Here is a 14,381-nt window from a genome sequence, read left to right as displayed (position 1 = left end):
GAGGGTTAAGAACAATTTAATAACTGAAATAGAACAAGAATGGAAGAACAGTAGTAATGTTGATGACAATAACAGTTATAATGAAAAGAGGGAGGGGAGGGTAAAATCCACGGAGAAGGGGGGGAAGAAAACAAGCGATGCACGGTGCAGTGCCCCTGCCCCGCTGAGCCCCAGCCCGGCGCCCCGGCCAACCCACCCCCGCCCCCCGTTTATATACCGAGCGTGACGCCCCGTGGCCAGCCGGGCTCAGCGGTCCCGCCCGTGCCTCCCCCTCCCCGTGTCCCCCGGCGCGGCCCGGCGGACCGGAGCGCCCCGGGCCGGTACGACCACCGGACCCGCCGGCGCGCTGCCAGCGCCGCTCCCCCCAGAGCCAACGCGCGGCCCCACACCAGCTACGAAGACCATCAGCCCCCTCCCAGCCGAAACCGGGCCGGGCCCCGGCCCCGCGGCCGCACTGCTGCCCGGGGCCGCGCTCCGAGCCAGCCCGAGGCACCGGCGCGCTGCGGGGGCCGGGCGCGCGGCGGCGTCACGGCGGCGGGAAGGCGGAGCCGCCCGGGGCCGTACAGAGCCGCCTGCGCCTCGGCCGAGGTGAGTCGCCGCCGCCGCTCCGGCCGCCCGCGCGGGCCGCCCCGCAGCCCGGCTCCGGCCGAAGGGTCCCCGGGGACGGCGGACGGGCGCGGGGGCGGCGGGGCCGCGGGCCGGCCGGGGGGGCGCCCCCTCACAGCGGCGGGCGGGGCGGGGCGGGGCGGGAAGGCCGCGCGTCTCCGGCGGCCTGTGCTGCTGCGGCCGGGGCCCTGCCCGCGGGCCTGCGCCTCTGCCCTGCGCCCCCGGGGCCCTGTACCCCCCCCTGCCCTGACCCCCCGCGGCCTGGGCTCTGCCCGCGGCCTGGGCTCTGCCCGCGGCCTGGGCTCTGCCCGCGGCCCGGCGCCTCTGCCCTGCGCCTCTGCCCTGCGCCCCCGGGGCTGGGGCCCTGGCCGCGGCCCGTTGCCCCCGCTGCCCCCTCTGCCCTGTGCCGCCGCGGCCAGGGGCTCTGCCCACCCCGTGCCGCTGGGGCCGCTGGGTTCCACGCTGCGCCAAATGGCGCCGTGGCCTCCACTAAACCCAGCAGTGTGCAGGGCCCCGGCCGCCATCCAGGCTGGCTGAGCTGATGGCCCTTAACATGACCCTGGCCGCTCGTAGCTGGCTGCTTCGTCAGGGCGCTGTGATTTTTTTAAAGCCAGTTTTCTTAGAACTTCTGATTCAGAAATGTGCATGTACCCACGTAAGAGGATACGTTTAGCTCAGAGGTTTGAGACAGCCTGTGCATATGCTGGCACCAAGAGGCAAGTGGAAGCCGTATTTACTGTGCATAGATAGCGTGTCAAAAAGTGGCTGTTACGTCTGTGTAACTTGGTTCAGCCTTCTCGGAAAACAGCCTGACCCTGTCAGCATTTACAGCGTGACAGCTATTTACATGGGCACCCACATAAAGAACCATTCTAACGCTGAAGAATTTGTCAGTGTTACAGTAAATGTCTTAAGGACAGTAGTGAGACTGCATTTTGGAAAGAGAAAAGCTTCCAGGACCAGGTGCCTGTTTGCATCTAAAGAACTAATGAGAGAGAGGGATACAAACTATGAGCTAAAGTATTTTTCTACAATGAAAAGCAAATACAGTATTTCTGCATTGTGGCTATTCAGGTAGTGTGTTGCTAGTTTGTCAAATTCATACAAAAATTAATTTTGCAGAATCAACAGATACCTTCAAGATGAATTATTAAGAAGTTTCAGGTTGTCCTGAAGTTACAGCTAATACCTATGATTTAAGTGTACTTCTTCACTTGGCCCTGTGTTGACAGTACATCAAGCTGCCCATGCTGAATTAGTCCGCTTGGGCTGATTCTGCATGCCACAGGACCTTCTACTGTGTGTTACTGCATTCTAGAAAGAGCATCTTTCTAAATGAGGCTAACAGGCCTCAGGAGTGAACCTGAAAACAGGTGAAGTTGAAGCAGGATGAGGGGATGGTTTTCATTTGTGTAGGCAACTAAACATGGATCTCATTTTATGAGGAGTTCCCAGGTGCTATGTGCATTTCTGGATGGAAAGGCCCTACACAGGGAAAAAAATCCCTATCTTCATAGAGTGGATGACCTGTGAAATGCCTTCTCACAACACAGATGCTCTCACAGGCACCTGTCAGACCACTATAAGTTAGCGTGTATTTTACGTGATGTAGTTAAAATTATTTTAACCTTCAAGTGGAAATTTGGCCATTCATCTTAACTTGAATTTAGAACACACACACACACACACCAAAAAAAAAAAAAAAAAAAAAAAAAGCCTTGAGCCTAGTTTGTTCCATTGCTAAATTCTGTGGTCTGCTCCCCCATCACACATGTGCACAGACGTTTCTCCCCCACAACATGATGACATACCCAGCAAATCTATTGCTGAGGTTTTGCAGGGGCACTGGGCAAGTCACTCTAAGTCACGGGAAACTCTTCATGAAGCCTGCCGTGTGGAAACTAAATACCAGGTGTGAGGTCAAAGCTCATGCAAGCCCTTTTTACAAATGCTGACCTGGGTAGGAGAGGTGTCAGTAGTCTGGGTATGAGCGAGGGTGTGCAAATTGAAAGCAACATGCTACCCACCTTGAACCCTTCTCTGTGGCAGACTTGCATCATGTAAAGTCTTGGTTAGGCCAGGCTGCTTGCTTCCCTTGCTGGTGCTGATGTGCTTGTGCCTCCCACTGCACAAATATCTTAATCCCTTAATATCATAGTGCATTCTTTGTAAAAAGCTTTTTAGTTAAGTGGGACTGCTGTGAATATTTATTAAAGCTCGTGGAACCATTTTGAGAAGGCTTAAATGAAAGATAATGCAAATGACTCACTGTTAAACTTCAGCATTAGGAAGGATTTGTATTGGGGGGGGTTGCCTTCTAACCACATTGTCTCTTTCTGCCCACCTCAGCCCATCCCTTCACGACCATCTCACCTAATAGCAACCCCTCAAAAGTATGGCCTCGAAAAGAGCATTGGTCATTCTAGCAAAAGGGGCAGAGGAAATGGAAACCGTAATCCCCACTGATGTTATGAGAAGAGCTGGGGTGAGTATACAGACAATGAAAAATCCTTTTGTGGGTGTTTGGTCAAGGGAAAGTCTTTGCCTCCAGTTGGTGTTCGTTGCTAGGAGTTCAAGGTGCAGTGTGTCATGTGAGGTGAAAACTTACTTTTGCCTTCGTACCGGTTAGCAAATGTTTGTGCCAGGCCCCAAATAAGCATGCGTGACAACTGACATGGGGGCAATAGATAACTTTTAAAAATAGGAGCCTGATGTAGACTAGAGCAGAGGTTTCAAGCAAATCTTAGCATGTCAGAAAACATGGCTACTCCCATGCATAGTAACAAGAAGTGATGTTTTTGTAGGGATCTGAACAGCTCAGTACGTTGCAGCTTGTGACATTATTTAGCTTTTCTTCAGCACCTTTTAAGATTCTGTTATTAACTAGAATTCTTTCTGGTGGTATTCCTCATGCTGTTTGTTACTTTTGCAGCTGTAGTGGTACACATTGTTATCATCTGATTAGGTGTGAAAATAAGATTTTAAATAAATGCATCAACTTCATGTGTATAGAAATGGCTAAAACAAAAATGACCTTCTCCCACCACCTTTGTCATTCCATTAATGTACTCCCCATTTTGCCTGCCATAAGAAACAGAAGCTTGTTTGCTTATTTAGTGAATGCGAGCTGTGCCATGCACATCTATGGTATTGTGACCGGGCATCTAAAAGTCAAGGGAGAAAACAGAAACCATAAGTGGGTTTGATAATGGCTTGAGCCTGCAGAGGGACTTTTAATTCATTATCAGATCTCCTTAGTCTGGCTCTCCTGGGTTGTATTGTTTTCTTTTGTTTAAAACCTGTGGGATCAGATATTCTCTAAATGTCCTGTTCGAAAAGTTGAACTGTTAGAGGTAAATTTGTTGATTTCCAGATATCACTGCTTACCTTGTGTGTTTGGACTTAATCATGGTTTGGGGAAGCTGAAGTGCTCCGTTCTGAACAGCTTTCAGCATTGCTTCGCTCATTCTGTGTACTACTTAAGAACAAACATAGAAGAAAAATGCCCTAAATTCTTGACTTGTAATGATACGTGTATTCTTCCGTTAGATCAAGGTGACTGTTGCAGGCCTAACAGGAAAAGAACCAGTGCAGTGCAGTCGAGATGTTTTCATTTGTCCTGATGCCAGTCTTGAAGATGCCAGAAAAGAGGTTGGTCGTCACCCTGATCTGATCTAATGGCCGACATAGCTTTTCTCACCGTTTCAGAGGTGAATTTGGGAAGCTTATGCGTTACATTTAGAAACAGGTTGCATGTTATGTTGGCTCTGTGCAGTAGTGAATCACAGAACTGCACCGCCTGCAGTGCTCCTCTTCAGTCTTGTCCCGCTTCATAGCGTGCTAGGATCAGACAGATTTCTTAATTCTGTACAGGTATTTGTTTTTGCAAAACATGAAATGTAGAGCTTTAGTTTGTGCATTAGTTGGCCCAGCAAAACACCATGAGCTGGAACAACTGAAAAGCTGCGGTGGGAAGCTAAACAATGCTATGGTTAGACCTGTACAGTGAGGTTGGAGCAAAACCACTTGTCCTTTCAGCAAACAATTGGCAGCTCTTGCACTGTAACTCTTAAATGCACTAGGCTTAAAAGTTCCGTGACAGACTTTATCAGCAATAGGCTCTCTCTGGAATAGGAAACAGTATTTTTTTCCTTAACTGGCACTGGTTGTGTGATGGTAAAGTGTTGTTTAGTGGAAGAAAAGGTAGATCCCTTTGCTTCTCACTCGACTCAGTGTCATGGTTTAACCCCAGCCAGTAATTAAGCACCACGCAGCCCCTTTTTTTTAATCTCACTCCCCCCTTACCCGGGGGAGGTGGAGAGGAGAATCAGAAAGGAATGTAAAACTCGAGGGTTGGGGTAAGAACAGTTTAACAATTGAGATAAAATAAAAACAGAAGTACAATAATAACAATAATAGAATGAAAAGGAGGGAGAAAGGAAGAGGAATGAAACCCAAAGAGCAGGGAGGAAGGAAAACAAGTGACGCATAATACAATTGCTCGCCCTCGCTGCTGAGCGATGCCCAGCTGGTCCCCAAGCAGCGATTAGCAGCCCCCACCAACCCCTCCAGTTTATATACCGAGTGTGACATCCCATGGTATGGAATATCCCTTTGACCAGTTGGGGTCAGCTGTCCTGGCCATGTCCCCTCCCAGTTTCCTGTGCCCCTCCAGCCCTCCTGCTGGCAGGGCCTGAGAAACTGGAAAAGTCCCCGACCCAGTACAAACGCTACCCAGCAACAACCAAAAACTTCAGCGTGTTATCAACACTGTTCCCACACCAGAGCCAAAACACAGCACTACACTAGCCACCAAGAAGAAAATTATCAAGCTGAAACCAGGACACTCAGCTGTAGTGGCCTTAAAAGACTGTGATGTATGTACCAGCCTCTGTTCAACAGAACAATTTCATCTTTTGTTTGTTTAGGGGCCTTACGATGTTGTGGTCCTGCCTGGGGGTAACCTTGGAGCTCAAAACTTGTCAGAGGTAAAGTTCTGGTATTTTAACGCTTCATGGGCATCCTCATGAGTAGTGGGGTGGTCCACAGTGCCTTAGAAATCCTGCAAACTCAGTTCAGCATCTGAAAACTCTTCTGAATGAATCGGTAAATTTAATTGTCTTAAGCCTTCTTGTGAATACACAGGTGGGGCAACTGGGTAAATTCTTGGACTTGAGTACCTAGTTAAGCAACATAAAAATGCAAGGGTGCTCTGTATTGTGGGAAAATCTCTGTTCATAATCGCATGGAGATGAAACAGTTGCAAATGAAGATTTAATTCCATGAAATATAAAACAGGCCGAACCCACAGGACTCTTTTTCCTTTGCTGAAGTATTCTGTCTGTGGTGCAAGGCTGTTGTAGTGGTGGCATGAATACCTTGTGGAAGGCAGGTGGACAAACAAGTTGATTTATCAGATAGGATTTAGATGGTATCGCACAGTGTGTAAGCCCTGGAATACGAGACAAATATCCCATATAATCTTCTTAACAATGACGGAGACTGTCTGGAGGTAACTCATGAATACTCTTTCCTATTTGTCTTGTGAAGTTTTTGAACAACAACTTTCTATGGCCGTGGATTAACCAAGCTTCTATGCGGGCCAAGTATTTCCTTGCAGTTCTTTCTGATTTCCTTGCTCTTTCCTTGTGGAGCAAGTATTTATTGGTTTCAGGTTTTCTCCTTAGTGTTTTGATTGCCCTCTGTCCTAAGGCAGGATGGAGAGTTGTCAGCTGGTTTTCTTTGTAAAACTTGTTCATGAATTTGCAGTGGAAAATATTTCAACTGTGCTTCATATAATCAACCCCAAACAATGACTGGTGATATGGTTTCTTCATACAGTCTCCTGCTGTGAAAGACATTTTGAAGGACCAGGAAAGCAGAAAAGGCCTGATTGCTGCTATATGTGCAGGTGGGTTAACAAGGCGTCTTGCTTTGTAAAGCATTTGGATATTTTGAAAGGGTGTGCACACAGTTTCCAACCTTAGAAATCTGTGTTCCTGTAATTTAGTAGCAGGGATTTGTACTATATATGCACCCATCAGCGTCTGATTTTTTTTGTAAATTTAATAGCAGAAGAATCTCAAATGTGAATGCTTCATCCTGCCAGTTCTGCATGGTACCCAGTTCTTTCCAATCAGTTGTGTTACTGTCTTTAAAATAAAAAGTGAAAGGTAACGTGCTAGGATTTTTTACAAAATACTTGCTTATTCTGGTGATCCTTCTGCAAGGACACAGTGCTGGCAGAACATCATTGGTGTAAATTTATCTCACGTCACCTCTCCTGCCCTTTAGCTTCAGAAGGGAGGCTGTAAATATAGAATTACAGGCTCACCCTTCGTCATCTGAGTGGTTGCAGAAGATGGAATTGCTCTGAGCGTTGTCTGTGTACATATTCTGCACAGCTAGGCACCCAGTTCATTCCCGTGTAAGATCTGTATGTAAAAAAGCAAGATGAACAATTGGCAATACTCCCAGCTGAACTGAGAGGCTGGCCTTGGTACCCGTAGCGGAGAAGGAGGAGAGGTGATGAGTGTGGAAAAGCGTGTTTGTGTAGTGTTTTCACTTTTGTTTTCTGGTACATTGCTGTGTGGTTTTTTTTTTTTACTTTTGTTCTTCAGTTAGATGCCATGCATACAGAGTTGTGAACTTTCTTGAACTTGGCAGTGGTGATCTTCCACTTCTCTATCTGTATCTCTTGCAGAACGATGGCAAATCCACAGTTGCCCAATAAAGGCCTTTACTTGTAATCAGGACAGTTCATTTCTTTAGGTATAATGATTCTTAGAGCTGATTCCAACTGAACACAGAGAAGGTTATTTCCTGGACTATATCTGAAATGAATTAAATGTACAGAAATGAAACTCATATTAGGCAAATCCTGCCTTCGGTTTCTTTTGGAATTTCCGTAAGGATTTTCTGTCAGATGACCTAAGACTTCTTGATACAAACTCCTTCCTTAAGTCAGACCAAGGAGGAAGTATGAAAAGAAAAGGGAAAGACTGTGAAAGGCAAAAACTTGGCAGTTAGCCTGTGATGTGTCTAAAATACTGCTTGGCACATAGTTGCAACGTACATGCAAAGACTTCCTTAAATGAAATTTTGTCTGTTAAGTCTCTAAGTTCAAGGCCTAATGAGGTCGTAAAGTAGTTGCACCTAGGTGATGTTCAGATTGAAACTCGGACTTTTTGTTACTTTAGTTTCAAGCAGTTTTAAATAACGTTACCTGGAAATGAAATGACCATTGGTCTCGACTCCTTCAAAGGCAGCACAGTCGTTGGTGGGACAGCGGTGTGAACTGGGCGTTACCTAAACCTTCTCTTTTCTTCATCTGTGTCTCTGCACAGATCTGTAACAGAATGAGAGAGATGATACAGCTGTGTTCTTTTTGAGGCTTTTTTGCTTCAGAGATAGGGCTGGCATTGGTTTTACAAAAAGTAGTCTGTCACAGTGAGCTTTGGCCCCTTGAGGCCTAGCGCCTGAACGTGCATTCTTAAAAGTGTTTGTAGCAGAAAACAGTTCCTCACTGGTGTAACCTTGTGTCCCTACAGGTCCTACGGCCCTGCTTGCACATGGGATAGCGTTTGGAAGCAAAGTCACAACACATCCTTTGGCCAAAGATAAAATGATGAATGGAGGTATGTAATGACTTTTGTAAGTTTCTCTTGAACCCCTTCTCAGAATTTTAGGGTTTTTTAGCTGAACCCCTGATTTAAAGAAAGGAAAATAGCTTTTGTATCTTATTTTGTATCTCTGAATTTCCTTAATGCTTTCCTGAATGTGACCAAAATTCAGCTGAGTATGCTAAGGCTGTATTTCTAAGTCTGTTTAACCTGAAAATACAGGGCTGTACTAACATTTTCATCCTTGGGGAAAATATGCCGCTGGTGTCATACTAGGAGCATTTTTGCCCTTCTCTTCTTGAGGCTGAGCCATCTCTTGCCCCTTTGGTTCTTTGCCTCAGTGGTGCCAACAGCAAACCCCAGCAGCACCTTTCCTGCCCTCCCATGAGCAGTGCTTTGGTGCTATGAGCAGCTGATGTGTCCAGTCCTCTTGCTTGTACCTAAAGGAAGTGGTTGTGAAGCACTAGTAGGAAGTCATTCTGTGAACATTAACGAGTCTGAAGGCAAGCAGGAGATGGCAGGGTTCCTCCAGTTTCCTCTGCATGCATTTGGAAAAAAGAAAGTTGTGAACAGCTATACAAAAGCAGTCTGACTTCCGAAAGTAACCTCGCGGAAACTGACAGGCACAGCGGGTGCTTCTTGATGAGCCTGTAGAATCAGAGGTGCATTCCCACACCACGTGAATAAGCTGCCAGAGCTCCCTGCGGGCCCTTTTCCTCCCTGAGGACTGCGGGCAGTGTTGAGCTGCTTGGTTCCAGAGGGGCAGTGGTGCAGAGCCCGAGGCAGGCCGGGCCCACGCAGGTGGTGGAGGTGCCTTCAGCAGAGCACAAGCCGTTCAGCCGCGCTCCTCAGCCGCTGTAGCCTGCGGGCAGCGGGAGGCAGTGCCCTGCGGCAGGCAGGTCTGCGCTCTGCAGCAGCTGCGGGCACTGTGGTGGAGACTGACCCTCTTTCTGTTGTGTGTCCCCCCAAGCACACTACTCCTACTCTGAGAGCCGCGTGGAGAAGGATGGGAACATCATCACCAGCCGCGGCCCCGGTACCAGCTTTGAATTTGGGTTGGCCATTGTTGAAACGCTGATGGGGAAGGAAGTGGCTGAACAGGTGAAGGCACCCCTAATACTGAAAGACTGAAATCCTGGTGTGGGACAGGGAGTAGGACAATTTCAGGTAGAGAGTCTTGTCCTTTGTAGAATGACTGTAAGATGCACTGTTGTAAATAGAATTTAATTGTGGGTGAGATTAGCAATTGTACTTGTGTAAACTGGGATACCTTAGCAAACCAATGCTCTTTGCTTCTGGAAAAAGATCCTGTTAGCAAATGGCTTCATCACAAAAAAAGTAGCCAGCATCTAATAATCTTACTTAACGCTTGGATGGCATTTAAAAATCACATGGGAAAATGTTTGCTGAGTAAATAAAAATGAAGCAACCCTGCTTGTGTGTTCTTTCTTTGTGTGTTTTTTCCCAGCCCGGCCCTATGAAACCTTTTTACCCCTAATGGCTAGCAATGAACTATTCAAAACAACTTCTGTCTAGAATCTCGCACGGTTCTTCTAAAGTATGAGCTGAAATGAGAAGGTGGTCAGGCACTGGAAGAAGCTCCCTGGGGAAGTGGTCATGGCCGCAAGGCTGTCAGTGTTCAAGAAGCATTTGAACAAAGCTCTTAAGATACATGGTTTGACTTTTAGCTTGCCCTGTGGTGAGTCAGGAGTTGGACTTTATGACCCTCATGGGTCTCTTCCAACTCAGGATGTTCTGTGTTTCTGTGACATAGATTGTTAAGTTGTAATTTAGAATATTTTGTTTCCTGTATACAAATAAGGCCAATAACTAGTATTAATTCTAAGGCAGCATGGAACTAAATTAAAAAGTGGGAATATTCTTACCTTGTCAAGCACCGTAGAGTTCCTACAGCTAGCAGGTTGTCTGTGATAGCTTTGGAATTTTTCTACGTTAAGTAGTTAGAGATCCATCGAGCTATGTAGGCAGCTAATAATCAGCATAAAGCGGGAAGTTTGGACTTAGTAGTTTGCTGCCAGTAGCAGCGCTTGTTTCTGCTTGCTATAAATCGGAACTCGCCACAAGCCTGGCTTAAGTGAGCATATGTCAGTCTAAACGAGTTGCTGGACAGGTCACTGGAGGATGTAGTAGAGTTATAGCCCCATGGGAATTAAGAATTCGGGATCGATTTTTGTCTTTGCTGCCTTTCTCTTTACCACATAACTGTGCTGTTACCTGGCTCTGTCAGCAGTCATGCTTACAAGATGGCACCTCACTGGGCTCTGGAGTTACCATAGCATCTGGAGACCTGCTTCTGCATACGTCTCAAGGGTACAGTCTGAACTTTAGAAAATGACTGCATAGGTGCCTTTATGATTGCTCATTTTAATGGGAAACAAGTTCATTCTCAATTACTGCATTTTGGTAATGAAATACATAGGGTGCTTTTGAATACAGAATTAAGAAATGTCTCTACATTGTTAGTATCTACTGGAAGAACTGCTTTAGCTGTATGCTCTGCCTTTAATTTGTTTAGGAAATCTTTCATATGTTTCTCTAGCTTTGAAATATGCTCAAGATATGCAAAAAGTCGTAATCTGTGTAAGACTGGACATGTTTGTTCGTTAAATCTGCACGTCTAACTGGTATTGCCATGCAAATGTAAACCAAATGATGGAAAGATCCTTTGTCCTAGAATCTGGAATAAACACTTGGCTTGTAGATGGGCATGATTCAGAATACAGGAAAAGCTGTGCATTCCTAGGCTGTAGTACTGCTTTATAGCATTAGAAGGAGAATATTTCCATGCTTGTATTATATTTCAGCTTCCAGAGTCTTTTAATATAAGGTATTAACAAAGCAGCCAGAAATCTGATTCTACATTTTTGGTTTTTATTCTAAGGCTGAGAGAGTTCACTTACAGAAATGAAGTTTTCAGTGTGTACGTTTGGGTTTTCCTGCTCCTATTAAAGCAGTAATAGGAAAAGCACTCGATACATTAATGGACGCCAAGCTCATTTTATCTGGTTAAGTCGCAGATTCTTTCACTGTGTTCAGCAAAAAAGACTTGGTTAATGAAATGTGGCTATGCGGCGTGCACCACAGTTCCCTTTATAAAGCTGACCCTGTTCTCAGCCTTTTACATTGCAGATGTCTAGCAAGCCTGAATTTACATGGCTTCTCTGTTTCTACCAAGCTGTCGTTAACTCAGCCTGTAAGTTAGGGAAGTGTATGAACTAAGATGAGGCTAGTTTTCTTCTTAGGGGAAGTGTTAAGAAGGAGTTCACTGATTGGAGAGAGGAAAAAAAAATGCCTTCCAATTTGTGAAATGCTTTTTTCCTTTTCTTACCTGTTTCATACAGAGGTTCCCTAACTGTTACAAGCCTGTTTCCCTGAAATCCCCTTCATCTGCTGCTGAAAGATGAGATGAGGTACTTTTCTGCTGAGTGTTTTGTGAACACTAGAAACTTTGTGCCTTTTTATTATTGACAAGCTTTAGTTTTAGAGCCCACGGTAAGTGGATATTTGCTGCCACAGAACTTGGCTTAAAGTACAGAGAGTGCATCCACTCTTTGGCTAGCATTTACCATTTTGTTCCCTGACAGGTAGAGGATCTAGAGGACTGCTTGTTTTCCTGCTGAGAAGGTAGTCAGTTGTTAGCATCTGCTGTATGCCTCGTATCACCTCTCAAGAAGAGTGTGGGGTTTTTTCTCTTTATTCTGATTGTTGTGTAGGCTTGAATGCATAACTGAGGGTGAGTGCTTTCACTGGATTGAGAGGTATTGCATGACTTAGGAACGAGAATGTGCACAAGGTGGCATGGATGCTAGCACCAGCACTGAATACTTGCAATACTGAAAAATATTTTCCTTCAGAATGAAGAAGCTTGTAAACGAAGAAGCAGCTCTGAGCCAGAAGAAACAAAGAACATGCGGAGGGTAAACAATCTGGTTTTGCTGCAATTCTTTGGCAAGTTTCTTTCTGAAAAGGGAAAGCAAAGTACACAGTGCTGTGCTGTAAGCAAGTGTAAATCCTAACCCAGGAATATGTCCCTTCAAGCAACAGAGAAAGAATGCTCTCCTAGAGAAAGAGAAAGGCATTACTTTTAAAATAGGTGGAGACAAACACGACCATAACGGATGCAAAACAGCCTGCACGCTAGTATTTACAGCTGTAAAAGTACAGAAGGCAATGTGCTTCATCCAGTAATTACAAGCCTTGGATGGCTTGCTAGCCATTTTGATCGTGCATGCTGTTTGTTATAATCTAACTACAATGTGTGAAACCCACAGTGACTGTCAGAGCAAAGAATGGCCACTTAATCAGATTATTCTGTATATTCTTTTAACAAAAAGATGCGTTGTGGTATGTCTGTGCAAAATGCACTACGGCAAGAAAGCAAAGTAAGTGAAATGAGAGCCGGGCAGGCCCCAGCACAGATGTGCCTGCTGCCCTGATGTGTCAGCCGAGTGGCTGATTCTGCTGATGTTTCCTCGCTCTGACCTTTCATGGAGATTCTGCAGTTCTTGCAGCAGCATCACATGGCAGGAAGTTAAGAGGTTTCTGAGAAGAACAGCAGAAAGAGACAGGCTGCCTGCGCTGGAACAAGTTTTCTGGCCTTCAGCCTCTTCCCTGCCATCTCCTGAGAAGCGTCCAAGGAAGGGAAGGGGCCAAGGGCAGGTTGGCTGGGTCACTGTAGCTGGTGCCGCCTCAGATGCTGGCCCCGCTCCTTCAGTTGGCGTGTGTTCAGTGGGGTGGCCGTCCCCAGGCAGATCTCAGTTCTCCTGAGATTCAGGCTCTGAAAAATCAGTTGCAGGAGCAGGGCAGAATGTTTCATTCATTGGAGAAAGAATATGAAAAAACAAAATGTCAAAGAGAAATGGAGGAGAAATTTACTGTTAGTGCCTGGTACAGTATGGGAATGACTCTGCACAAAACTGAACCGCCAGACCTGCTGTACGTGACCCTTCCACGTCCAGGAGCATCCACCTCTCTGCGTACCTGGGCGCTCAGCAGAGCTCTGCAGGCAGAGCAGTCCCAGCCACACAGCCCACAGGTGAGGGAACTGAATCCAGGTCTGCTCCTTCCTGACTACTCTAACCAGAACATTACTGGGAGTAGGGCAGCATTACTTGTTTGGTTTTTTCTCACCACTATTTGAGAAACGGGGCTAATGTATGTGATAGGCTCCAGAAGCAGGTTCAGACTTGTAAAGCCCAGTATCATCTCTTCAGGTAACTCAATTCCTCCATATCATTGAGGTGCGTTAAGGACCCGTCTGGGTGGCACAGCAGTTAAGTGTTGCAGTGCTCTGTCTTGTGCTCCATCTCCTTAGCAGCTCTAGAGCCTTTGTGCTTCCTACAAAACTGCTTGTGCTTGAAGGCGTCAGCGATTGAGGTAAGCTTTTATACTCAGGCTTGTTCTTTTGCTTAACTTCCTTCAACAGCTTCTAATTATAACCTTTGTGCAACCTTAAATAATTCCTCCCTACACAGGGTTTACGGCCCTTGAGTCTTGTAGATACGTACCTTTAACAATTTAATTCAAGGCCATTTCACTAATGATAGAGGGAGGAAGAAGTAAAGTTGTCGGAGGATCCCATGCAAGCACCTGTGTTCTAAAGAAAGAGCAGACACGTCTGGGAAGAGACTTGTGTAACAACTGACACTGACATTTTCCTCAGCGGCTGAAGCAGGACTAGGCACATAATGGTTTCCTGAGAAGATTTTTTTCTGGCTTCTAAATAGGAATGGTGTAACTATTTTTATAGTTTACACTGGCAAGAGCTCTGAGGCACAGGCAGAACCTGCCTGCAGCCCAGGTGTGTACTCGGTTCAGTAACAGCTGTAAAACCTGCGACCATCCTCATGGGCGCTTACGGTAGAATCTTCTTTGGGATTCTCGGTGTTCCTTGCCATCTCGCAGAGTGGCTGTTCTGGATCAAAAGGATCCCCTGAATGTGAACAGGAGCGTTTCTGCAGTTGCTTCTCCAATGACAATTTTGTCTGCTCTGTATCGAATAGAGGATTTCTTCTGCTATTAACTGCATAGTTCAACTCCAACTACAGACCCAGATACTTAAAATCTTTATTTTTCAGCAGAGTATAAATTTAAGGTGTAATTTTGTGACTTAATCCTTCCAGTCTAGTAGCA

At 46.0% G+C, this 14,381-nt stretch overlaps 1 protein-coding gene across 1 annotated transcript; it reads left to right on the top strand.

Annotated features, from left to right (window-relative positions):
• The first annotated feature begins 435 nt into the window (after window positions 1-435).
• PARK7 (Parkinsonism associated deglycase) lies at window positions 436-9,662 on the top strand. The gene is made up of 7 exons (XM_080380793.1): window positions 436-588; window positions 2,956-3,091; window positions 4,156-4,257; window positions 5,535-5,594; window positions 6,448-6,517; window positions 8,157-8,243; window positions 9,199-9,662. Exons 2-7 carry the CDS (start codon window positions 3,002-3,004, stop codon window positions 9,357-9,359), a joined length of 570 nt encoding a protein of 189 aa, XP_080236919.1. The 5' UTR covers window positions 436-588; window positions 2,956-3,001; the 3' UTR covers window positions 9,360-9,662.
• The last annotated feature ends 4,719 nt before the right edge of the window (window positions 9,663-14,381 follow it).

The sequence above is a fragment of the Falco punctatus genome, assembly GCF_963210335.1.
Source record: "Falco punctatus genome assembly, chromosome: 3".
Classification (NCBI taxonomy): Eukaryota; Metazoa; Chordata; class Aves; order Falconiformes; family Falconidae; genus Falco; species Falco punctatus.
Note: the sequence above shows the minus strand (reverse complement) of the source record. Positions and strands in the feature narration are given on the sequence as shown.